This window comes from Mesoplodon densirostris, chromosome 15 (genome assembly GCF_025265405.1).
Source record: "Mesoplodon densirostris isolate mMesDen1 chromosome 15, mMesDen1 primary haplotype, whole genome shotgun sequence".
Lineage (NCBI taxonomy): Eukaryota > Metazoa > Chordata > Mammalia > Artiodactyla > Ziphiidae > Mesoplodon > Mesoplodon densirostris.
In genome coordinates this window covers 8869832-8894916 of record NC_082675.1, presented here as the reverse complement: position 1 = coordinate 8894916, position 25085 = coordinate 8869832, and the positions used below count along the sequence as shown (strand labels likewise).

General features: G+C 43.1%; 1 protein-coding gene and 1 pseudogene across 4 annotated transcripts in view; both read right to left on the bottom strand.

Annotated features, from left to right (window-relative positions):
- TCTN1 (tectonic family member 1) overlaps positions 1-20296 on the bottom strand; it is a 34423-nt gene extending 14127 nt beyond the window's left edge. For all 4 annotated transcript variants that reach the window (XM_060118135.1, XM_060118137.1, XM_060118138.1 and 1 more), the window contains exons 1-7: positions 19999-20296; positions 16461-16581; positions 11147-11277; positions 9886-10037; positions 8022-8109; positions 5579-5688; positions 4118-4138 (exon numbers count right to left, since the gene is read on the bottom strand). In XM_060118135.1, the coding sequence (XP_059974118.1) occupies positions 4118-4138; positions 5579-5688; positions 8022-8109; positions 9886-10037; positions 11147-11277; positions 16461-16581; positions 19999-20296 (921 nt within the window). The remainder of the gene's footprint in view (positions 1-4117; positions 4139-5578; positions 5689-8021; positions 8110-9885; positions 10038-11146; positions 11278-16460; positions 16582-19998) is intronic.
- A 4181-nt stretch (positions 20297-24477) lies between these two features.
- On the bottom strand, positions 24478-24841 carry LOC132503012 (large ribosomal subunit protein P1-like; annotated as a pseudogene).
- Between the last annotated feature and the right edge of the window lie 244 nt (positions 24842-25085).

The window sequence follows — 25085 nt, the reverse complement described above, 5'->3', positions numbered from 1 at the left end:
AGATTGCCAGCAGAGTGACAAAGCACCAAGCAATCCTTTAAATGGCTCAAACCTCTAGATATTTTGGCCTCTTTGTACCATGAGACAAGTCTGATGTTTGCTCTAAATGCCTGCTCTTAGAAACCACTGTTTAGGAAGGAACCTAATTTGTTTTGTTGTTTTTTTTGTGGTACGCGGGCCTCTCACTGTTGTGGCCTCTCCCGTTGTGGAGCACAGGCTCCGAGCGCGCAGGCCCAGCGGCCATGGCTCACGGGCCCATCCGCTCCGCGGCATGTGGGATCTTCCCGGACCGGGGCACGAACCCGTGTCCCCTGCATCAGCAGGCAGGCAGACTCTCAACCACTGCGCCACCAGGGAAGCCCAAGGAACCTAATTTGTATCTAGTTGTTCATATTGCTCTGAACTCTGCCCTCAACCATGTACTATGTTGTTTATAATTCAAAATTATTAAGTATTTAAGCTGTAATTTTATAGATAAACAAGGAGTTCTTATGTACTGCTCCCATGATCAAGAAGACCAGCAACTATCCTTGTAAGTCAAACCTCTAATATAAGAACATGACGTGGTTCAGAAGCAAAGATGAGATGTCATGTGATGGAGTCACAGGAGGGCAACACCAGTCACCACAACGTCCTCTGCATAACAAGTCGCACCACTGGGTTTAAGAGTTACACAGGGGGCTCCCCTGGTGGCGCAGTGGTTGAGAGTCCGCCTGCCAATGCAGGGGACACGGGTTCATGCCCCGGTCCGGGAAGATTCCCACATGCCGCGGAGCGGCTGGGCCCGTGAGCCATGGCCGCTGAGCCTGTGCATCCGGATCCTGTGCTCCACAACGGCAGAGGCCACAACAGTGAGAGGCCCGTATACCACAAAAAAAAAAAAAAAAAAAAAGAGGGGCTTCCCTGGTGGCGCAGTGGTTGGGAGTCCGCCTGCCGATGTAGGGGACACGGGTTCGTGCCCCGGTCCGGGAAGATCCCACATGCCGCGGCGCGGAGAGGCTGGGCCCGTGAGCCATGGCCGCTGAGCCTGCGCGTCCGGAGTCTGCGCGTCCGGAGCCTGTGCTCCGCAACGGGAGAGGCCTCAACAGTGAGAGGCCCGCGTACGGCAGAAAAAACAAAAAAAACAAACAAACAAGCAAAAAAAAAGAGTTACGCAGGGAGTCCCATGCTACCGGTTAATTAGCTCTTAATCAAGTCATCAAAAGATAACCCTGGATTCCTTTATCTGAACATGCCCTGATTCAGCAATGATACTGTGTTCTAAGAAAGGGCACACCGTTCCATATCAGCCTCTGATGGAGCCATTCCCATGGTGTGTGGGTGTGGCTGGCAGAAACCGAAGGGCTCAGTTGGCTTTGTAAAGACTGAGGGATGAGTGTAAGTGGCAAGAGCTGCACTAGTATATCACCATCCACTGGACCAGACACAAGAATGAAAATGGTGCGGCTCTTCTGGTTTCCTCAATGTCCTATTCAATCATATCCCATTCCCAAACTACCCACTGGCAAAGAACTAAAGCATACTTAACAATGAAACTACAGGGCCATGACAATCTTTCACTGATGGCTCAACAGATACTGACAATAATTCCAAGCAATCACAATGGGCTTCTATTAATGGGGAGACTGGATCCGATTTTTATATTCCTCATCCTCTAACAGATCTTGGAAGATGCATTTTAAAAGAATTTAAACACATCCTTGATATTAGCTGATATCCTGCGGAGCACAAGCTTTGGTGTCACACAGATCTGAGTTGGAAGTCGCAGTCTGCCTCTTCCTGATTGTGTGGCCATAGGACGCAAAGAGAGAACGTGTGTGAAACTTCCAAACTCAGGGCTTGGCACCCAGTAGAGCTGGTCCAATGTCATGGTTAAGAATAAGGTCTCTGGAGCCAGACAGCTTGGTTTCTTGTCCCAGCTCTGCCTCTTCCCCGCTGTGTAGCCTTGGGCAAGCTAAGTCATCTCTTTGTGACTCACATGCCAGAGTGCCAACAACAGGACCTACCTCCTAGAATCACTGGGACAACTAAAGGACTGCAGACACACATACACTTGGAACAGTGCCTGGCACATAGCACGTGCCTTTGAGTAACGTCCTATTATCCCTCACAAGAGGTCTTCCCTTCTTGATTGAATCAATCCTTAGTCATTCATTCAATTAACACATAACCCACTGAGTGCCCAGTACCGACTAGGCACCATCTTAGTACCAACACTATATGGCATACAGGGCGGCTGTCCCCACAGACAGTTCAAGCTTTGAATGCTATAATAAAAGCACTTTTTAGTGGTTGGAAGTATTTGAGAGCTAGTCTATTATATGACTTTCAAACTGGGTCCCTGGGAGCTGTAGGGTTCCTCACAGGGACCAAAAAGGAGAAAGATGGGGAGGTCAGGCAGGTAAAGGGCTTCTGACCCCACCCCTGCTCCAACTAGGCACTTTGCTTTTTGGGTTTTTTTAAAAATTAATTAATTTATTTTTATTTATGTGTTTTTGGCTGCACTGGGCCTCTGTTGCTGTGCGTGGGCTTTCTCTAGTTGCGGCGAGCGGGGGCTACTCTTCGTTGCGGTGCGCGGGCTTCTCATTGCAGTGGCTTCTCTTGTTGTGGAGCATGGGCTCTAGTCATGTGGGCTTCCGTAGTTGCAGCACGCAGGCTCAGTAGCTGTGGCTCACGGGCTCTAGAGTGCAGGCTCAATAGCTGTGGCGCACAGGCTTAGTTGCTCCACGGCATGTGGGATCTTCCCAGACCAGGGCTCGAACCCGTGTCCCCTGCATTGGCAGGCGGATTCTTAACCACTGCACCACCAGGGAAGCCCCAACTAGGGGCTTTGGATTCAATCCATGTTACAAACCAGGGAAGGCTCTCCCTTCTTTCACTTGAAGAAGCACTATAACTGAAATAAGTTTGAAACCACCTTCACAGATGAGGAAATCCAAGCCCACACACAGTAGTGTGAAGTCCAAAGTCACACAACCATTCCTTTCCAAATGTCTATCTCAAACATGTTTGTGTCCAGAGACGTAATGAAATCAATCACAGTGGGTACTGCTGTCTGCAGTGCTTCCTGCGTGCTAGTTGCTGCACCAAGCACCGAGTCTTACATTATGTGCATTCTCTCCCTTGAGCCTTACATCAAGCCTCTGGGGCAGAGACCTACCATCCACTTGCAACTGGGGAGACTGAGGCATATGTCACACAAGAAAACAACAGCAAAGCTGACTTTTGAACCAAGGGCAACCAATTCCACAGGCTCTGGGAGACTATGACAAGGCCACTGCCTTGGCCTCCTTGGGGACTGTATTCACAGGCAGGCACAGGGTGCAGCCCCAAGAGTAAGAGGTAGATCCACCATACTTCTCTCTGACGTATCTGCAAAGAGACCGTGGCCTCCTGACCACAGCTCTATAGGGTCCCTGAGTTGGGGCCATAAGGCTTTGAATAGAACCTACCTGCAACTCAACACTGGAAGCTACACTGAGAGTGTTCACCTCCTACACAGGTGTGTACATTCACTGGGCAAAAGGTTTCTTTCTATCTTCTACACTGGACAGGCAGAATCCTGGGAGCTAGCCAGCTCTCCTGACAAGAGGCCAAGAAGATATCAAGGGATGCCCTGAAAGCACAGAAGCTAATCACACCCATTGTCAGTCAAGACAGCTACGTCATTTAAACATGAACAAGTGTGGACTACAAAAACTAAGGAATTTGAAAATCTGACCCTTTTGTGATAGCAAAAGGATGGTCTACTAAGGAGTTTCCCTATTTCATTTCTGTTTGCTTTTTGGCAAATGTTTTTTTTTTTTTTTTTTTTTTTTTGCGGTATGCGGGCCTCTCACCGCTGTGGCCTCCCCCGCTGCGGAGCACAGGCTCCGGACGCGCAGGCCCAGCGGCCATGGCTCACGGGCCCAGCCGCTCCGCGGCATATGGGATCCTCCCAGACCGGGGCACGAACCCGCATCCCCTGCATCGGCAGGCGGACTCCCAACCACTTGCGCCACCAGGGAGGCCCCGCAAATGTTTTTGTTATTGGCAGTAAGGTACCCTTCTGACCATAAGTGTATTCATTTCAAACGCTCCGAAGTAAGACAATAATTCCATTAAGAAGTACTCTTACCTTTGTTCCTGAACCAGGCACCTAGATGAAAAGAACAACAAATTTTGTTAAGTACAACAAAAAGAAGCATTTTTATTGCTTTTTCAGACCGTGGGTTAAAGGGCAAATTCATCTTATTAAATACTTCTCAAAGAGGAAAACAGAATTTCCTTAATCAAGACTTGCCACCTATATATTTTTGTATCTGTGTCACAATAACTTTACATTTCCCTTCTATATTCATTTCCTTCAGATTGGGAACTCAGGAGACCAGCCCAACAGAGCTAGTCTCAGGAAGCCTCCATGCTTCAGTGTAATTATACAGTATTTTCCATATGGTCATCAGTGACATAACACTGTAGGGAAGACATGGCTCCCATCCTCCTGGTCACTTGCGCTGCGCCTGTCCTCATCGGAAGGACACCGCTGCCTGCCCAGGCAATGTCCAGTCTCCTAAGTGGCCTTCCTGCCTGTAGCCTGAGGCCCCTCAAGGCCAGGCTCCTGCCTCCCCAGCACAGCCGGAGCTCTTTTCCTGAAGGGCTCCACCTCCCTTCATTCCTGTCCCCACGCGGCCAATCCCACTTCTCTAACCCCAAGATGCCCTATTAGGCCAGTGGGAGCTTAGGGGAGGGAGATAAGTGGACCTGGTGGGGAGGGGCTAAGCTGAAAAAGAACTGTGCCTGCATGCCTGAGGGACTGCTTCCAGGACAACTGTGAGAAGTCACACGAATTGGAAGAATTCACAGGCATAGATGGCTGACTTTGAGAAGAGAGGGAGAGGGAAAGGGCAGGGAGATGAAAGATTCAACTTGATTCTGAAAACTGAAGCCCAGATGAATACAGGTGCCATGGACGCCCCCGTCACCACACTCCGGAAATCGGAAGGGGAAGGGGGCTTTCACAATAATCATATGATTTTTAATCACTGAAAAATGTCTTCTCCCCTTGCAACCCTTCACATCACCCACCAAGCAGGCCAGTGGCCTCTCATCTATTCAGTTCAGGCTTCAGTCACCGTAACCAGGAAGAAGGGGCCTCTTCCCACAGGGGCCTCTTCTTCTCCAGCAAACGTATTTCCTGTTCTTTCCTGGGCGCTTATTTCATCTGCCAACCAGAAAGATAACTTTGTGGTGCTAACATGATCATTTCCGTGACAGACATTAAGATGTTTTTATAATTCTAAAGGTTTTGGTTATTAATAAAGGTCTTTTTAATTCAGGAGACAGACTATCGGTTACCATCAAAATGAATGAAAGCAAAAGAAAAAAAGGAAGCAAAATATGAGCTAACTATATAAAAATAAAAATTATTTTAAGTGATTATTTCAATATCTTTGGTATCAGCAGACCAAAGAACTGGAGAAGAAAAATTTTGAGTGTCAATCATGTATTGAAATGATGCTCTACTTATCATATTTTAAAAGGGTACAAAGAACAGAAAATAAACCCAATGAATCAAGTTTCACTTCAAAATAATTCTTACCCTCAAAATTTTAGGGCTGCTGTAATAAGCCAGGCTCAGGGTTTCAATTTCTTTACACTGTTCCAGATTTATCCTTCTGGTGCACTTAACAGCTTGGTTAACCAGAAATGCTGGAAATCGTAGCATTCCCAAGGGAAAGGGAAAAAAAATTTTTAAAACAAGAAAAATTTTAACTGTCCAACAGTAACTAAAAAATTGTAATCTAAGTAAAACTGCAAACCTATGACACAGATATAATATGCTTAATATAGGGTTTAAAAATTATTTTTCAAATACATAATACATTCACATGATTCAAAATTCAAAAGGCACAAAAAGATATTGAGAGAAGTCTCCCCCCAACCCTTGTCCCCCAGCAACCACCAGTTCCCTTCCCCAGAGACAGTCAGCAAGAAGCTTCTTGTGTATCTTTCTGGAAATATCCTAAGCAAATAAAAGCATGTGTGTATGTATATATGTGTGTGTGTATGTGTGTATACACATAAATTTTTTTTTTTAGTATTTCTTTCCCCTTTTGGAAACAAACGCACAATATACATTCTGCCCTTTGTTTTTTTCACTGAACAATGTATCTTGGAGTTCAGTCTATCTCAGTACACGAAGAACTTCCTCCTACTCTTTTTAGGGAGAATTAGTATTCTATTATAGACATGCCATAATTTATTCAACCAGTTCCCCACTAATGGAAGCTGTCTCCAGCTTTGCCATAATAATGCTGCAATCTATTGTTTTGCATGTGGGCCAGAGTTTCTGTAGGACCAACTTCTAGAAGTAGAAAAGCTAGGTCAGGGCTTCCCTGGTGGCGCAGTGGTTGAGAGTCCGCCTGCCGATGCAGGGGACACGGGTTCGTGCCCCGATCCCGGAAGATCCCACATGCCGCGGAGCGGCTGGGCCCGCGAGCCATGGCCGCGGAGCCTGTGTGTCCGGAGCCTGTGCTCCGCAACGGGAGAGGCCACAGCAGTGAGAGGCCCGCGTACAGCAAAAAAAAAAAAAAAAAAAAAGCTAGGTCAGAGGGCATATTCATTGGCAATATTGATACATAATACCAAAGTGTTCTTCACAGAGGCCTTACCAATTTTTAGTCCCACCCCCAATATAGACAAGTGCCTACTTATCCACAGACTTAAATTTCTTTACGTTTTGCCAATCCATTAGGTGGAAACAGTATCTCAGTTTCGTTGGTTTTTTTTTTTTTCTCATTAATTTTTTTGGCTGCATTGGGTCTTCATTGCTGCCCACAGGCTTTCTCTAGTTGCGGCAAGTGGGGGCTACTCTTCGTGAGGTGCACGGGTTTCTCATTGTGGTGGCTTCTCTTGTTGCAGAGCACAGGCTCTAGGCACGCGGGCCCCAGTAGTTGTGGCACACGGGCTCAGTAGTTGTGGCTCATGGGCTCTAGAGCGCAGGCTCAGTAGTTGTGGTGCACGGGGTTAGTTGCTCCACAGCATGTGGGATCTTCCCGGACCAGGGCTCACACCCGTGTTCCCTGCATTGGCAGGCAGATTCTTAAATATTGCGCCACCAGGGAAAGTCCCTCAGTTTCGTTTTAATTTACACTGTTCCTTTGTGTGAGCAAGGTTAAGCATCTATTCAATAGAACACATTTTCCTTCATGTAGCAAGTGTTGCTTCATTAGGCCACATACTATCATCCACTGCTTAGCAGGTTTCTGCATAGTGAGGCTGGCTAAGGACTGGAGAGCCAGGCCTATTGCCTTCCACTGCCAAGAGGGTTACTCCATGGAGTCTATGATGCTCCTGAAGGAGAAGCAGGACCCATGGGAGGCAGCTGCATGGGTTGTATCCCTGCTCCACCACCGCCTGAGTAAGAAACTGAATGTTTCTCAGTTTCCTCATCTAAAGAATGAAAACCACCCTCCCTTAGAGGATCACTGTAAGGATCACAAGGAAAAACACATACAAGCACTTAACACAATACCCAGCATACAGTTAATCAGTGTTAGCTACTGACAAACTTTAGCTCCAGTGAGGAAAGAACTTTCCAACAGGGACTTCCCTGGTGGTCCTGTGGTTAAGACTTCATGCTCCCAATGAAGGGGGGCCCAGGTTCGATCCCCGGTCAGGGAACTAGATCCCGCATGCTGCAACTAAAAGATCCTGCATGCTGCAACTAAGACCTGCTGCAGCCAAATAAATAAATATATTTTTTTAAAAAGAACTTTCCAACAACTGGAAGAGTTAAACAACTTAATGGGCTGGTTACAGGTAGTGAGTTCCCCATCACTGCAAGTGCTCAAACAGTGACTGCATGTTGTAGAAATATTCTGGCACTGGGTGGGAAACTGAACTATACAACCTTTGAGGCCTCTTTCAACTCTAAGACTCTCTGTTTCTAGTTACGAAGTCTGTTTAATTATGACTACTATAAATATAAGCTAAGAACAAACTCTGTTTGCAGAGAGGAAAAAAATTGCCCACTCTCTTACCTGCAGGATTATCATCGGTGCACAGAGATGATGTAAGGGGAGAAGGAAATCTCAGAAATGAATGTGAAGTCTGCAGATAAACCCCATACTGAAAACAGAACAAAAAACAGCTGTCATGGTGTTACGAAGGCGTTCCTTCAACACTTACTGCGCACCTACTATGTGACAGGCAGCACTGCAGGCACCGGGAACACAGGGGTGATTAAAAACCAGATGTGGTCCTTGTCGGCAGGGAGCTTACCTCTAGCTGTCCCACCCTTTTCCTTTTAAGGATGTGTGTTTCTGTGTACATGTTACTGCATTTGCAGGCTTTTTTATTCTAGGCAATTTTATTTCTATTCCACTGGAAGGGTATGTAGGAAGCTGACACAGGCGCCAGCAAGGGGGAAACAAGCCCCGTCCTTCACTAGAGCCGGGAGTATAAATTCCTGCAGTCTTTCTGGAGAGCAATCTGGTATTGGTATTTTTAATTCCCATTCACTTTGACCAAGTTAACCCGTTTATAGGAGCATATCCTAAGGATTTAATCAGACAAAAATATATGCATCTAGGGACTTCCCTGGTGGCGCGGTGGTTAAGAATCCACCTGCCAATGCAGGGGACACGGGTTTGATCCATGGTCCAGGAAGATCCCACGTGCCACAGAGCAACTAAGCCTGTGTGCTACAACTGCTGAACCTGCGCTCTAGAGCCCAAGAGCCACAACTACTGACCCATGTGCCCCATCTACTGAAGCCCGCACGCTCCAGGGCCGTAAGCCCCAACTACTGAGCCTGCGTGCCACAACTACTGAAGCCCACGTGCCTAGAGCCCATGCTCTGCAACAAGAAAAGCTACCGCAATGAGAAGCCCGTGCGCCGCAATGAAGAGTAGCCCCTGGGCTTCCCTGGTGGCGCAGTGGTTGAGAGTCCGCCTGCCGATGCAGGGGACGCGGGTTCGTGCCCCGGTCCGGGAAGATCCCACATGCCACGGAGCCGCTGGGCCCGTGAGCCATGGCCGCTGAGCCTGCGCGTCCGGAGCCTGTGCTCCGCAACGGGAGAGGCCACAGCAGTGAGAGGCCCGCGCACCGCAAAAAAAAAAAAAAGAGTAGCCCCTGCTCGCTGCAACTAGAGAAAGCCCGTGCACAGCAACGGACCCAACACAGCCAAAAAAAAAAAAAAAAAAAAAATATATATATATATATATATATATATATATATATATATATATATATATATATATATACACCTATAGGAATGTTTATTGTGGATTATTTACAATAGCAAAAACTAGAAACGAATGTCTGCTAAATAGTGGAATGACTCAATAATAAATAACGACACATCCATGGAAGGAATACTTTGTACCAGTAAAATATAGCTCCAACACTAGCTCCTTCCTATACCTATGTTTTCCTCATCACTTAAATGGAGACAATGACATATCCTTCCCAGGGTTGTGTGCAATAAAGTCTGAAAAGCTCTGCACAGTGCCTGGCACATGGGAAATTCTCAAGAAATGGTAACTTTTATAGTGACATGGGAAGATGCATAAAATTTGCATCTTTGCAAATTTTTGCAATTTTTTTTTTTTTGCAAAGAAAAAAGCACTTTGCTGCATCTTTTGAGGTGGAAAAGAAGAAAAAATTCTGCAGAGACAAATGCAAGCTTACCACAGAATAAATGCCTCAAAACCCTGTTAGAATTCAACTACTCAAGTTTAATTTTCATGATCTTTGATCTATAGGCACGCACATTAAGTTTTTTAGTTTATAATATGAATTCTATGTCTCAGGAAAGCCCGTTTACTGGGAACAAACTGAAAAGTTAACTTACAAAGACAAGATATTTGTGACGGGATGAGTGGACTTAAGTTCCTGGCTCACCTCATATTTTGCAGTATTTGGAGCATCCGGTTTGGTTGTCAAGGAAACATCTGATTCTGCATTCGATGAAAAACCATCTGATGTTTTCATCAATTTATCAAAATTGCTTTCATCAGGCACTTCTGGATTAATAAAGGATAATGCAGGTTTATCTGTTTTTAGAAAAAAACATTTTAGATCAGTATAAAATATAACATGTATAGTATATATAACATACATAGTATTTTGGAAAAACTTTCAGTAGCGTTAAGGCTGATGTGAAGACATTAAAGTGTCTCTTTTTATATTCACTTTCCCCAAGATTTCTTGAATCTTATTAAATAAATAGGATCTTTCTCTTTTGTGGAAGCAATAGTTTCTAAAGCCTACAGGTAAAGAGCACAACAGAAACCAATAATAATCAATCTCTTTCTCTGGCCCATGGACTGAGGCATCTGCTGCATAAACCTCTAAGGGGCAACTCTCTCCAGATGGCTATGGGAATGAAAGACCCAGTTTCTACCCTCACACAGCCACCTCCAAAGCCCAGGAGGATAATGTGCCCTGTACATGAGAGGTGGGAGGAGGAGGGAACAGGCTGGTAATGTTCACTGGGCCTGTTATGTCAGAGAACATGACAATGACTGACCAGTCATTACCTCAGATTACAAATCACAGAGCAATCGCCTAAATTTTCAAGTGCAAAGGAACAAAACCAAAATATAAAGACACTCTGAAAAGACGATAAAGTTTGATAAAACCATAAATGTGTCTCTGATCTTCGATATCTTGATAACATTTTACACTCACATGTACTTTGGAACTAGACACCTAACTGAGCTAAATGCTCAGATAAAAATAAAGATCCTGTTTTCATGCAAATATTCTTAGTAAAAATAAAAGAGAAAAAGGGAACGTGAAACCAAAGCTGAACCTGATTCTCAACTATTAAATCAGGAGGAAATAAAGTAAAACACACACACACACACACACACGCACACACACACCCCTAAATAAATCTAGATTCCTATGCATGTCTACATATTATAAACAGCTTTGAAATAAAGTATGAGATTTCAAAAGATAACTACACAAGCACAATTAAAGAAAACATGCATGGCCACAGGTTTATAAAGTTACTTGCAGTTGTCTGTGGAATGGCCTCAAGATAAACTCTAGCCAAGCCACAGAATAACTGCTTTAAATCTAACAATGGGACATTTTTCCATAAAAGAAAAAAATTTTCAGAGTTTCACAAAGTATATCACCATCAAATACTTACAGTTTGTAATGTGAATGCAGAAAATAGATGGATTGATTTGGTCAACAAGTTTAAATACTCTCTGAGGTGGGTCTGCTGTAAAATTCAATGAATAGATGGCTGCTTTTTGACTACAAAACTGACTATCACCCCTGAAAATTAAAAAAATAATAAGACAAAGTTTTAAGGCAAATGTACACAATCTTAGCAAGATTATTTTAAAACTGTCAGATGTTTGCACTGTACTATGTTAACAACTACATGGAGGATATTTATGAAAGTGCGATGCTAGAATCGAATCCACTTTTATTTAGTTTATTCAGTGTTAAATTGTTTGGCATTTTAAACTTCTTCCTCTAACAGTGAAAATATGAAGACAACTAGAATCACCTTTAAGAAAATCTTGTCAAGTATGGAATATAGATCAGAGTATAATTTTGATGTAAATGAACCTTGCAAACTCTGACAGAATCAATTACATAAAATTTTGCAGAACTTCAGATTGTTTATAAGTACCCAGAATGGATCCAAAATTCCTAGTCTTTAGAATAAAGCTGTTTTCACAAAGGATTGTGAGAATGAGAAAATGTAACGTCATCTGGAAGTTTCAGGGCTTAGAAGTTACAGTATAGATAAGTCTTCAACCAATCCCAGACTTAACAAACACTAATCTATTTGATACTAATACAGATATGGCATAGAGATATAACAAAAATGAGATCATATTACATACTGCTTTAAGGCTTTTTTCACTTAATATATAGTGCCCAATATTTCCCATATCATCAAATATGTTTTTGTATTATTATACTAAATAGCTTCATTGTATACCAATTTATTAAGATACTCCCAATTTTTTTAACCAATCCTCTACTGTTGATCTAGGCTGTTTCTAATTTTCCCCGATTATATATAATGCTATAATGACATCCTTGTACATACATTTTTATTAATATCGCCATTTATTTCTTTAGGCCATATCTCCTGAAGTGGAATTGCTGGGTCAAAAGCTAGGCACACATAATTTAAGGCTTCTGAGACATACTGCCAGATCGCCTTCCAGAAAGGCAAGATGCATCCTCACCAATGCTGTAGTAATAAGAGCGTGTATTTCCTGTACTCTTGCCAAGATTGGATATCATCATTCAGTTTTTACCCTTTGCCAATTTCATGGACAAAAGCCTGCCATCTCATTGTTTAAATTTGAATTTTCTTTACTAGTGAGGTTAAATATTTTTCCATATAGTTACTGCTCACTGGTATTTATTCTTCAGTAAGTTGACCATTTTTTATTAGAACGTTTGTCTACTCATTGACTTATAAGAACCCATATATATTTTTTTTTTCTTTTTTTTGGCTGCGTTGGGTCTTCATTGCTGCATGTGAGCTTTCTCTACTTGTGGCGAATGTGGGCTACCCTTCGTTGTGGTGCACGGGCTTCTCATCGGAGTGGCTTCTCTTGTTGCCAAGCACGGGCTCTAGGTGCATGGGCTTCAGTAGTTGCAGCACGCAGGCTCAGTAGTTGTGGCTCACGGGCTCTAGAGTGCAGGCTCGGTAGTTGTGGCACACGGGCTTAGCCGTTCCGTGGTATGTGGGATCTTCCTGGACCAGGGATCAAACCTGTGTCCCCTGCATTGGCAGGCGGATTCTTATCCACTGTGCCACCAGGGAAGTACCTGATTTTTTTTAAAATAATGAAGTTGTCAATCTTTTCTTTTATAGTTTGCCTTTGGGTTTATGCTTAAAAGATATTCCCTAACCCAAGATTAATAAATGTTTACCTATATTTTTCATTTGCTCATTAATTTTTTTTAACGTTTTTATCTCTTGGTAATTTACTTCGATGTAATGCTATGAAGCAGGAACCTAATGTTTTTTGTTTTTAAATAATCATCCTACATCATTTACTGAATGATCCAACCTTTACTCCACAGAGATGAAATACCATATTTACATTAAATACATAAGTAGAAAAAAAATAATATTTTTTAAAAAAATTAGCTGGTGTAAAATCAGTACACACAACTGATTTTTGGCCTTTCTATTCTCTTCCAATGACCTACTAATCTGTCTTGAATTAATACACATTATTTTTATTATTATAGTGTTACAACTGTTTTAAACCTAGTAGCTCTTCTTATTCAATAATGTCTTGGCTGTTCTGTTTATTCTTCCAGATGAATTTTAGAATCATTTTGACACATTATCCCTCTCCCATCTGACTAGAATTACATTATAATGAATTGAAATGTATAAGTAATGATTCTTCCCATCCCACTACACAGACTGTATCTCTCCAGTTATTCAAATGTTTTATGTCTCACTATATTTTGAAGTATTTCTTCACAAAAATTCTGAATAGTTAAGTTTAATTCTAACTATGTTAAATTTCTACTGGTGTTATGAATAGAATCCATTTCCATTATATTTTTTGAATGTTTACTGCTGGGGTATTGATTTATTTTGTAGCTGGTCTCTTTTCCAAATGCTCTCCAAATGTATAGTTCTAATGGTATATCAGTTGTTATCATAGGCATAAAGAATATTTTCGAAAAACCGTGAGTAGTAGTAATAAGAAAAGATTCAGCACTGAAAAATCTATGAGTCCTACTGGGCCTTAAAGGATGAGTAGGAATTAGACAGAAAGGGAATGGGACACTAATCCAAGTACAAGAATGGCATTGGCCAAGGATAGGTAATGTACTGATGGTACCTGGAAAACAGAGTACCAAAGGTGGGCTGGATGGTGGATACCAGATGGGGTTAGTAGGAAATAAGATCTGAAAGAGGCTGGGATGGATATGAATCCAGGTTATGGATTCTGTAGGTAATGAGAGTTTTTGAAGGTTCTTTAGCAAGTGAGTGATAAGTTGAGGTGTGAGCTTTTGAAGAGGAAGGAAGTAGGAATGGATAAATATGAGGGCGATCGTAAAAGACAACTCAGCAGAATGGGACTCTTCACCCCTCCCCTTCGAGTCAGGCAGCTCTCCAATCCTGTGCAGTGAATCAGTATCACATCCGTACATTTCTCTTTAGTCCCACTGTCACAACCTTCAGGGGTAAAAGAGAGGGCACCTATTAATCCTCATCTGCAATAGCTTCCTGCTTGGTTCCCTGTTACCAGGCCTGGCCTCTGTGATCTACTGTCCATGCTGCTGCTGAATTTATTAAGTTGGGAATCTGATCACCTCACTTCCCGGCCCCCTGAAGAATTCAGGAGAAATCCAAACCCCTCAGCATACACACAAGGCCCCTCAGAATTTGACCCCTGCCATTCCCCACACTCCTCTGGCTCCACCCTTCCCTAGCCATGCTGAGTTACCTGCAGTTAAGGCAACAGACTGTACTCCTTCACCCCCATGCAGCTCCCTCGGCCTGGAATGCCCTTCCTGATTCCGTGCTGGCCAACTTCTACTTGTTCTTCAGAACCCAGCTCAGTTATTTTCTAGAAAGACCTCCCTACTCCCACTGTCTGGGTTAGATGCCACTCCTCTGAGTTCTCCTAGTGTCTGGGGCAGAAACTGCCATCCACTCATCTGTCTCCCTTACTCATGAGCTCTTTGAAGGCAGGACCATGTCTAACTCATCTTTAAATCCCTGGTACTGGCACACAGGAGGGCTCAAGAAAGGCATGGTGAGATGTGAAAGATGGCTTTAGATGTGAGAAGGCAAGGAAGAGACAGGAGTCAAGGTAGCCTCCAGGTTTCTGGCCTGGGTTTCTGCCTGGGTAGAGAAAGTCAAAAGGGGATACTTGAGGGTCAGTTAGGGGTGGAGGGGAGAAATTCATTCATCCATTTAACTCATTTTTAATGAGGGCCAACTATGTGGCAGGAGCTGTGCTAGGCACTAGTGGTAAATGGTATATAAAAGATAATTCTTACTCTCAAGAAGCTTACATCTAATGAGGAAAACAGACATAAATCCAATAATCTTAACAATAAATTTACAAGTTATTGGATGATAGGACTAGCTGATGACAGTTCAGCAAGTGTAAATAAACTTTTTATGAGTTGGAATCTACATAACAAGAACACACAACTAATTAGGACTATTAGTTTTGATTTCAGTATTTCTACACTTCATATTCAGGAGAAAGTCACAAGCAAAACTAACAAAAAATTCTGAGGTCCTCTCCTGAGGGCACTAACTTCTAAACCATGAGGTCCACAAACCACACCTAATTTTGTAAATAAGTTTTACTGAAACGTAGTCGTGCCCATTCATTTACATATTGTCAATGCTGCTTTTGCTCAACAATGGCAGAGTTGAGAAGTTGCAACAGAGACCATTATGGCCTGCAAAGCTTATTTATTATGTGGCCTTTTACAGAAAAAAGCTGGCTGACCCCCATTCTAAACAGTCTATATCTAAAATTACAGTACTGGCTAATTTTTTTTAAACAATTACATTCTAAATAATGATCTCAAATCGGAGCAGATACCTCACTCTCAGGCTCCTGGTACTTACTAAGACAGGAAAACAGAATGATTTTCAACAAAGACTGAACCACAATATAGTCCAGCTAGCCAGAAAAATAATCTGACTACAACACCCCATGCTCCAAGCATTTTTACAATATCAGAAGTAGATTCAATTTCCCATTGGTCAATAAAATTTCCCATGGGAAAAACACATCACACGTCCAAAAAGCATTCAACCTATCAAGTTTCAATCGCTAAAACTTGATACAAGACTAAATGTAAATTAGCTATCTCTGAATAATAAATTGGTCCCATCCTGAATAAATTAACCTCTCCTAAGTGCTGCTATTTTATCTGAATTATGAGAAGCAGATAAATCAGAAGAGATTATTTCTTTACCTTATAATCGACTGGGAATGTCATTTTCCATTATTCTTCTAGACAATGTGAACTGTGAGAATTCCTGGTAGATTCGTCCATCAGAAATGTATAAACAAAGCTTTCCTATCTACTTAATTTTTTGTTACAAGTATTATGTCTACAACAAAAGCTGTAAAATTAAACTGTACTTTTCACCCTAGGCTATACATGAGACTAATTCACAGATACAGAAATGTGACACCTTATCTGTTTACAAATCACAGTGAAACGTAATTCAATATCTGAACACAGAGATTTCATTATACCGTTTGTAAAAAGTACACTCTCTCTTCTCTTTTGCCTGAGCTATCATCTGGCTGGATGCAAATAAGGGATAGACACTCTTCTACATATTGGTTTGGACAGCATTCCAATGATGCAAAATTCAGAAAATCAGGTTTGCATTTTTCAGCCTGGGGGAGTTTTCGCTTTCTGTCCCCAAATTTTATAACCTTGGTCCAATTTTATCAAACCTGCATGTGTCACAAACTTACATGACAACTGGGATTGAGCAGGCAGAAAAGACACTGAAATCCACGGAGCTGCAATCAGGATCACAACAGCAGTTGACATCACACAGTGCTGGAGACAAGTCACAGACACACAGAGCAGCAACTACAGAAACAAGAGAGGTGGGGTGCAGAGCGTCACAATCAACAGGTAGCGACTGGCCCCCTGCCACTGCAAGGTACCAAAAATCCATCTCATACAGAAGGTCCATTTTATTTTTCCTATTGCACTTTGGGGGAAATTTGTGAAGTGAAAATAAGTCAGTTTGAGCACTCCTCCATCCAAGGTTTCCCCAAAGTGGCTAATCATCTGACTCACCTGGAAAGTTCTGTTTGTGTTCTACCTAGACTCTGATTTGGTAGCTAACTATGAAATCAGACACCTGTTTTTCAAAAACTTTCCAGGTGATGCTGATAATTAAAAAGTTTAAGAACCAGCACGGTAGATCACTTGCCTAACCAAAAGAACCACCAGTTTAACACTGCAGACTCCTGAGCCCCTCCTCCGGAGATTCCAATTCAGAGGAAGGGCCCACTTAAGGCTGCCGAGAATCAGCGTTCTCTATCTTGTTCCTCTCAGACGTCAACTGCAGCTTTGAAGCTGAGCCCACATTCACAGGCTATTGGCCAAGAATCAAACTGGCTCAAGTTCTTTGTACTTGGGATCCTAGAAATATCTTTCGTAATTCAGACAATAAAAGCATGGGAAGGGCTTCCCTGGTGGCACAGTGGTTGAGAGTCCACCTGCCGATGCAGGTGGGTTTGTTGTGGCCCGGTCCGGGAGGATCCCACATGCCGCGGAGCGGCTGGGCCCGTGAGCCATGGCCGCTGAGCCTGCGCGTCCGGAGCCTGTGCTCCGCAACGGGAGAGGCCACAACAGTGAGAGGCCCGGGTACCCACCCCCGCCCCCCCCCCCAAAAAAAAGCATGGGAAGAGGTAGGAAGCCCCACTTAGCAAATTTTAATTCTTAATAATGATAACTACCTGGATTTTTAATTCCCTATTTTAGTCTGTCAAACAGGGGGGCAAAAAACCTTTAAAGAGATAGCAGAGCATGAGAATGATAAATACTGAACTCATGGTAGTTTAATTACTGCTGGAAGGGAGGGAATAAGATCAGTGCTTCAATCTTACCTGTAATGTTTTCTTTTTTTGAAAAAGGATTTCATGCACAAACAAATTTTAAAAAGGGATCTCAAGCAAATGCTGGTAGACAATACATACAACATTCTTATTTGCATTTATGAATTATTTTACAATGTTTCCCTCTAGCCAAGGACTCCTTTGTGTGCTCAGAAGTGTTGAGGCACCCTGCCTTATGTGTTCAAAATTAATGTTGATTTGTTTTACAAAACTTAAAGCCTTTGTAGGTAGGTAGCTATAAGACTACTAGGGACAAAGCAATAGTGTTTAATAACTCTACTTAGGAAAAAAAAAAAAGGTCTCTATCCATGTGAGTATACTTAATCAGCCAACAAGTATCTGTTGAGCACTCCCAGGGTCTAAGTAGCACTCAGCTGCTCTCCCAAGCCTCTTCACGTCTACAGGGTACTAATGAACAGAGCTCACTTCAAGATGAAAGTTATCATCCTTCTCTTCCACCTGTAACCCATTCTGCAAACGGCTGCCCAGTTCTCCACTCTGACTCAGTCTCCTGCTACAACATGTACCCAGGGTGTGACCTAAAATCAGGCAAGTAATTCACTAACATGAAAAATGGGAATAACCCAACATCCTAACGTTATAAGGATTAAATGAGATACATCACAGATGAAATGCTTAGCACAGGGGCTGCTACACAGTAAGCAGTTAATAAATGCCAGCTGTCATTTATTATCATTACTTGCACAGGTCTAAACAGAGGCCCTTTAAAAAGACGAAGGAAAGGGACTTCCCTGGTGGTGCAGTGGCTAAGAATCCGCCTGCCAATGCAGGGGACACGAGTTCGAGCCCTGGTCCGGGAAGATTCCACATGCCGCAAAGCAACTAAGCTCGTGTGCCACAACTAGTGAGCCTGCGCTCTAGAGCCCGTGAGCCACAACTACTGAGCCCATGTGCCACAACTACTGAAGCTCACATGCCTAGAGCCCATGCCCCACAACAAGAGAAGCCACGGCAATGAGAAGCCCGCGCACCACAACGAAGAGTAGCCCCCACTCGCCGCAACTAGAGAAAGCCCGTGCACAGCAATGAAGACCCAACACAGCCATAAATAAATAAATAAATAAATTAAAAAAAAAAAAAAAAAAGACGAAGGAAAGTGTAAATTCATCCTCCCATTTTGGAAAAACAGCCCTGAACACCTATTAATGATGGTTCATGAACAGCTTCATTTTGGGGAGAAAGTGCATTAACAGATGAAATATTTACATGGATAAAAGACAACTCAATCCAAAAAATCTTAGAGAATTTCAGATATTGAATACTCTGCTGTATTCTGTCCCAATTTATCACTTAACTTCCCTACTAATTCATCAAATAAATAGTTTTGATATAAAACAAAGCTTTTTTTATATTGAAATAGCAAATATATCTCTCTGTACTTTTTCTTAGGACTACTCATAACTTATAAAGGAGAAATAATGGTTCAGTAACTGAAGTTAAGTCCTAGAGTTCAGAATGTCAGCCAATGATGACTTTTCCGTCTACTAATACTGAACCTTACTCAATTTAAGAAAAGATCTTTTTCTCTTAAGAAGGGATAAAAAATACCGCATACCTACTGGAGTTACAGTCAGAGGACTTAAAAGGGATTTTTTTGAGATCACAAACCCCTTTGACAAACTACTCACTGCTATGAACTCTCACCCCAGAAAAATGCATATTCACAAAAGTTTGCACTCTATCTTGGAGTCACAGCTATCCCCTGAAGTCATCCATGTCAAATCAGATTACTAAATAGTCACCAAATCTGTGACTCAAGGATTAGATCACTTTCTGAGAAATATGTTAAATATCCCTAAAGATGAATCTTAAGAAGTGGATATAACCCCTCACCCCATAACTTCCCACCTCCAACTCAACACAGGAGGAATCCTGGGTTCTTATAATTCAAGTCAACAGACGGGGTCCTTTACCTAGTCACTTTCAGTAAACTAGACTTTTTGCGTCTCTTTTTGATAAGTGAAAAGTTCAACGTATCCTATGCACTGAATTCCCACAACTGTCTACAAACTTTCGATTTAATTTTGTGTTCAGCTGCAAAGCTGCAAGCAAGTATTCATTCATTATCACCTTTAGCGTTAATGTTGTCCAAGACCACTGCAAGTACTTTCAAAGCTTTTTATATTGTCCCATTTGGGCTCTCTGAGCCTCGGTTTTCTCATCTGTCTGACAGTGAATAATAACATCTACCTCTAACGGTTGTTGAGAGAATTAATGCCTATGAAACACTTAGCAATGCCTGCACACAATAAGTGGTCAATAAACGTTAACTACCATTATTATTACATCCTCACCCGGGCTACCACCCCCCGCAGTCTGGATCACTGTAGATCCCCAAGAATTGGCACTTGGTACCCACCGTCCGTGACCGGGGTGGGCCTGGAGCTGGAGGAGGGCCTGGGAGCCCTGGGGGTTTCATGGGGCCTAGGAGATACAGCAGGTCGGAAAGTCGTCGGGGTTGGCTTCGTGGAGCTCAGGGCCTCCGTCGTCACCACTGGGGCGTCCCCGGCCTGAGCGCTCACGGAGGCCCAGCAGTCCAGGAGCAAGAGCAGGAGTGACGGGAGATCCCGCAGCCCCATCACCCAGCGGAAACCCGCGCAGCTAGCAGCCAAGGACCGCGCGCTACCTGGCAACCGCGGCGGCTGGGTGCGGGGCATCACGGGAAGGGTCGCGAGAGGGCGCGAGAGACTGGGGGCGGAGGGCGGGGGCGGGGCCTGGGCGAGGCGGGCGGAGGGCGGGGGCGGGGCCTGGGCGGGGCAGCCGCGAGAGGCGGGGATGGGGGCGGGGAGAGGGGCGGGACTGTGGGACGAGGGCCTAGGGCAGTGTGAAGCCCGTGCACACCTGGGGCTTGTGAATCTCGCATGTGGTTTCCAAGCGGACTGCGGTACTTGTTTAAAAAAGGTGGATTTAGGGGCTTCCCTGGTGGCGCAGTGGTTGAGAGTCCGCCTGCCGATGCAGGAGACACGGGTTCGTGCCGCGGTCCGGGAGGATCCCACATGCCACGGAGCGGCTGGGCCCGTGAGCTATGGCCGCGGAGCCTGTGCTCCGCAACGGGAGAGGCCACAGCGGTGATGAGGCCCGCGTACCAAAAAAAAAAAAAAAAAAAAATGCGGATTTCCAGGTTCCACCTCAGGGGACTCTGAATCAATAAGCCTAGGGCAGGGTCCAGGGATCAACATTTTTAACAAATGTCCTAACACAACCAGTGGGGGGGGACAGAAATTTTGGGACCCACTCTCCTAAAGCTACTAAATAGGGCTTTTTGAAGGAGCAGAGATGACATCACTGTCCTTGAATTTTCTCATACACCTGTCGACACTTTCTTTGCCGTTTTTGTTTTAGCCCACTTAGGCTCTCTGAGCCTCGGCTTTCTTATCTGTATGACAGGGATAGTAACTACCTCTAGGGCTTGTATCCCAGGAAGTCTCCAGATAACTTCTGTTCACTGTGTTGTGATAAGGGGGACAGATGAAAACTTAATAACTTTTTCTACAGACAAAAAAAATTGACAAAAATTAAGTAGAATGATTTATAGGTGTTAAAAGGAAAAAACAAAGCAAATCTACTGTAACTCTACAAAATGAATTGAAGACCACAAGACTCAGGGAAGCCCCTCAGTTCTATGCTGCCATATTTATAGAAGTATTCCAGCCCAGGTATGTTGGCTATATCTTTGATACTTAATCTCCTTACAATTCAGAAGTGAATGTGAAAATACTTAAACGTATCATGGTAATTATTCAAGAAACACATTTTTCCTATTCAGAAGAATGCCAAGGGAATTCCTTGTCGGTCCAGTGGTTAGAACTCGGCGCTTTCACTGCTGGGGGCCTGGGTTCCATCCCTGGTTGGGGAACTAAGATCCCACAAGCCACGGCGCAGCCAAAACTAAATAAATAAATTAATTAAAATTTTAAAAAAAGAAGAATGCCAAAATAGTATATATACCTAGTTTATTAAATTTTATACAGCAAAGCTAAATCATCAAAATGACATCTTTAGCACCTTCCTATGGCATTCCAGAGAAAGTGTATAAAATATAACTGGATCTAATGTGTAATACAGATATTTCCAATTCTTTTCTACAAAGGATTGTTTTAACATCCACCTGAAATTCTGGACCACTTTTAATAACGCTTGTATGTAACGTTTTCCTTTAAAAAAACCAAACTATTATTTTCCAAACCTTCATCTCATAACTTCTAAATCCAGGATGACTTGTTTTTCAATCTTCTCTTTACTTCCAGCCCTCTACTTTCTTTTCTAGACCTTAATATCTGTCAATCATGTTGTCCTATTTTCTGTTTTGAAATTTTAGTCTCTTGGATTAAATTTTGATAAAGTGACCGTCAGTTCTAACATTTTCGAGTTTATGGTTTGGGAAATAATCTCACCACCCCTTCTGGTTCAATCTCAAACACTCCGTAGGTGGCCCAAAAGTAATTTTATGACATTTTACACAGTCAAGATGAGGGCTTCATCAGCTCAGATCCATTTTGCAAACCTTGGGAACATTGAAACTTTTCATTTCACAGCTGACTCCTTTCTGCCAGTTTTTTTTTCATCTTTCAACCCAAAGGATCCTTTCTCCCTTCCTTGTCCCCTGGCCTTGGCAGGTTCCCTCATTAAGATGGAAGGACACAAAGAAGGGCCAAGATCTATTTCCATATTTTGTCCAAAACTGCAGCATTTGCGTTGTGCGTAAATGTTTGTGACCTAAAATGTCCATCTGTTTCTCTAGGATTATTGGCATTCTCAATTCCTTATAGCCTGTGCCAACGTTGGGAGGAATCAAGACAATTTCAGCTTTTTGGAATTCTGCACTTGGAAGCTGCCGCATGTGAGGAGCTTGAAAAACCAAAGACAGGAGTAGCTGGGTGGAAAATAGCTGAGTCTGACTTCATATAGCAGTGATAACCCCTCTGTCTTGGTCTTTGGTGTGGTTTGGGGTGAGTTGACTATTATTGTTGTTATTATTATTGCTAAAGTCGTGGCTTCTAATCTGTCTAAAATTAAGTATGCAGTTTTGCCTATGATTAAGTATATACACCCATCTTTATTCATCTGAGCCAAATATTTTACAAATAGGGAGGCAGAATCATTAGGCTTTATAAAGGGATTTCTTAGAATGACAGGAGATGAAGCCTGTGTGAGGAGAAAGGACTGACTCTATTGTTTTGACTGAAGTGAACCGTCCAGTAATTCATTTCTAAATCAACACCCAGAAGAAAATAATCCCCAGCTTCTCTGCTCCTTGCATTTCCCACATGCCTAGTCAACCACCAGATACTATTCTTGTTCTTCAAATGTTTTCTGAAACATTATGGGGGCAGAAGGGCTATTTGAGCAGACTTCACATTCTTGAAAGGTCTCAAATTTACAAGTTTGACCTTTTCTGAAAATGAAGTAATAAATACCGTCACAGACATGCATTGACAGGAATGAAACAATTCTTTGTTTACCAGACAACTGTAAACTTGCATCCTATTATTGGACCATACTGAAGTCTGAATAAACTAATCGGCTTTTTAAAAATTAATTAATTAATGTATTTATTTACTTTTACTTTTGGCTGCGTTAGAGTCTTCGTTACTGCATGCAGGCTTTCTCTAGTTGTGGTGAGCGGGGGCTACTCTTCATTGTGGTGGTGCGCCGGCTTCTCGTTGCGGTGGCTTCCCTTGTTGCGGAGCACTGGCTCTAAGCACGCGGGCTTCAGTAGTTGTGACACACGGGCTCCATAGTTGTGGCTCGCGGGCTTGTTTGCTCCATGGCATCTGGGATCCTCCCAGACCAGGGCTCAAACCCATGTCCCCTGCATTGGCAGACGGATTCTTAACCACTGTGCCACCAGGGAAGTCCCAACTAATTGGGTTCTTAAGAATAACTTTAAAGGGCTTCCCTGGTGGTGCAGTGGTTGAGAATCCGCCTGCTAATGTAGGGGACATGGGTTCGATCCCTGGTCCAGGAAGATCCCACATGCCGTGGAGCAACCAAACCCATGCGCCACAACTACTGAGCCTGTGCTCTAGAGCCCGCAAGCCACAACTACAGAGCCCGTGTGCCACAACTACTGAAGCCCACACGCCTAGAGCCCATGCTCAGCAACAAGAGAAGCCACCACAATGAGAAGCCCGTGCATTGCAATGAAGAGTAGCCCCCGTTTGCCGCAACTAGAGAAAACCCGCGTGCAGCACAAAGGCCCGACGCAGACAAAAATAAAATAAATTTAAAAAAAGATACTTTAAAAAAGAATAACTTTAAAAATTATTTTCAGATTGCAACATTTCAATCACAATAAAAGGTACAAAAAAGACCACTGTACACTGCACTGAGATCATTCAGATTTAACATTTTTTCACATTTACTCCACATTTCTTTTTAGTCAGTTTTATTGAGGGATAATTTATATACAGTATAAATTTTTACATACAGTTTTTTATATACAGGTTTTCTCATGCACCAATGTACAGTTTTTTTGGTATAAAGTTTTATGATTTTAACTAACACATACAGTCATGTAACCACAACCATAATCAAGATACAGAACAATTTTACCAGGGAGAAAATTTCCCTCATGCTCCTTTATAGTCAGCCCCTCCTACTGTCCCAGCCCTGTAAGACATTGACCTACTTATTTTCTGTCCCTGTGGTTTTCCCTTTTCCAGAATGTCACATGGATGGAATCATACAGTATGTAGCCTTTTGAGCCTGGCTTCTTTCACTTAACCTAATGCCTTTGAGATTTATCCACATTGCATATATCAACAGTCTGTTTCTTTCATTATTATTATTTATTTTTAAGAGCTCAGCTTTTTATTGACAATGTTACTAAAGATGTTTAGTCAAAAAGACCAAAGCCCATGTCATCATCGGACTCTTCAGATTCTTCTTTCTTTGCTTCTACTTTCTTCTCCTCAGCTGTGGCAGCAGTGGTGGAGGGGGCAGGATCTCATGCTGGGGAAACACCAGCTGCTGGGGCAGGTCCACCAGCTCCCACGCTGCAGATGAGGCTCCCAATGTTGACATTGGCCAAAGCCTTTGCAAACAAGCCTGGCCAGAAAGGTTCAACATTTACACCAGTGCTTTAATGAGGGCATTGATCTTATCCTGGGTGACCATCACCTCATTGTCGTGCAGGATGAGGCCAAGTAGAGGCAGATGAGCCCTGAGACGGAGGCCATGGTACGGGCCAGTGCTAGGAGGGGGCTCGTCACCGGATGAAGTGAGGGCCTCACCCCAAGGCGGCCTTAGCTTCCTCGGAAGGACCGAGCACCTTAGCGGCAGCTGAAGAAAGGGGTGTTTCTTTTATTACTTTTATTATTATTATTATTGTAAAAAAACCCACATACCATTAAACACCATCTTAATCATTTTTAAGTGTACAGGTCAGCAGTGTTAAGTGTTTTCACATTGTTGTGCAACAGATCTCTAGAACATACATCCAGA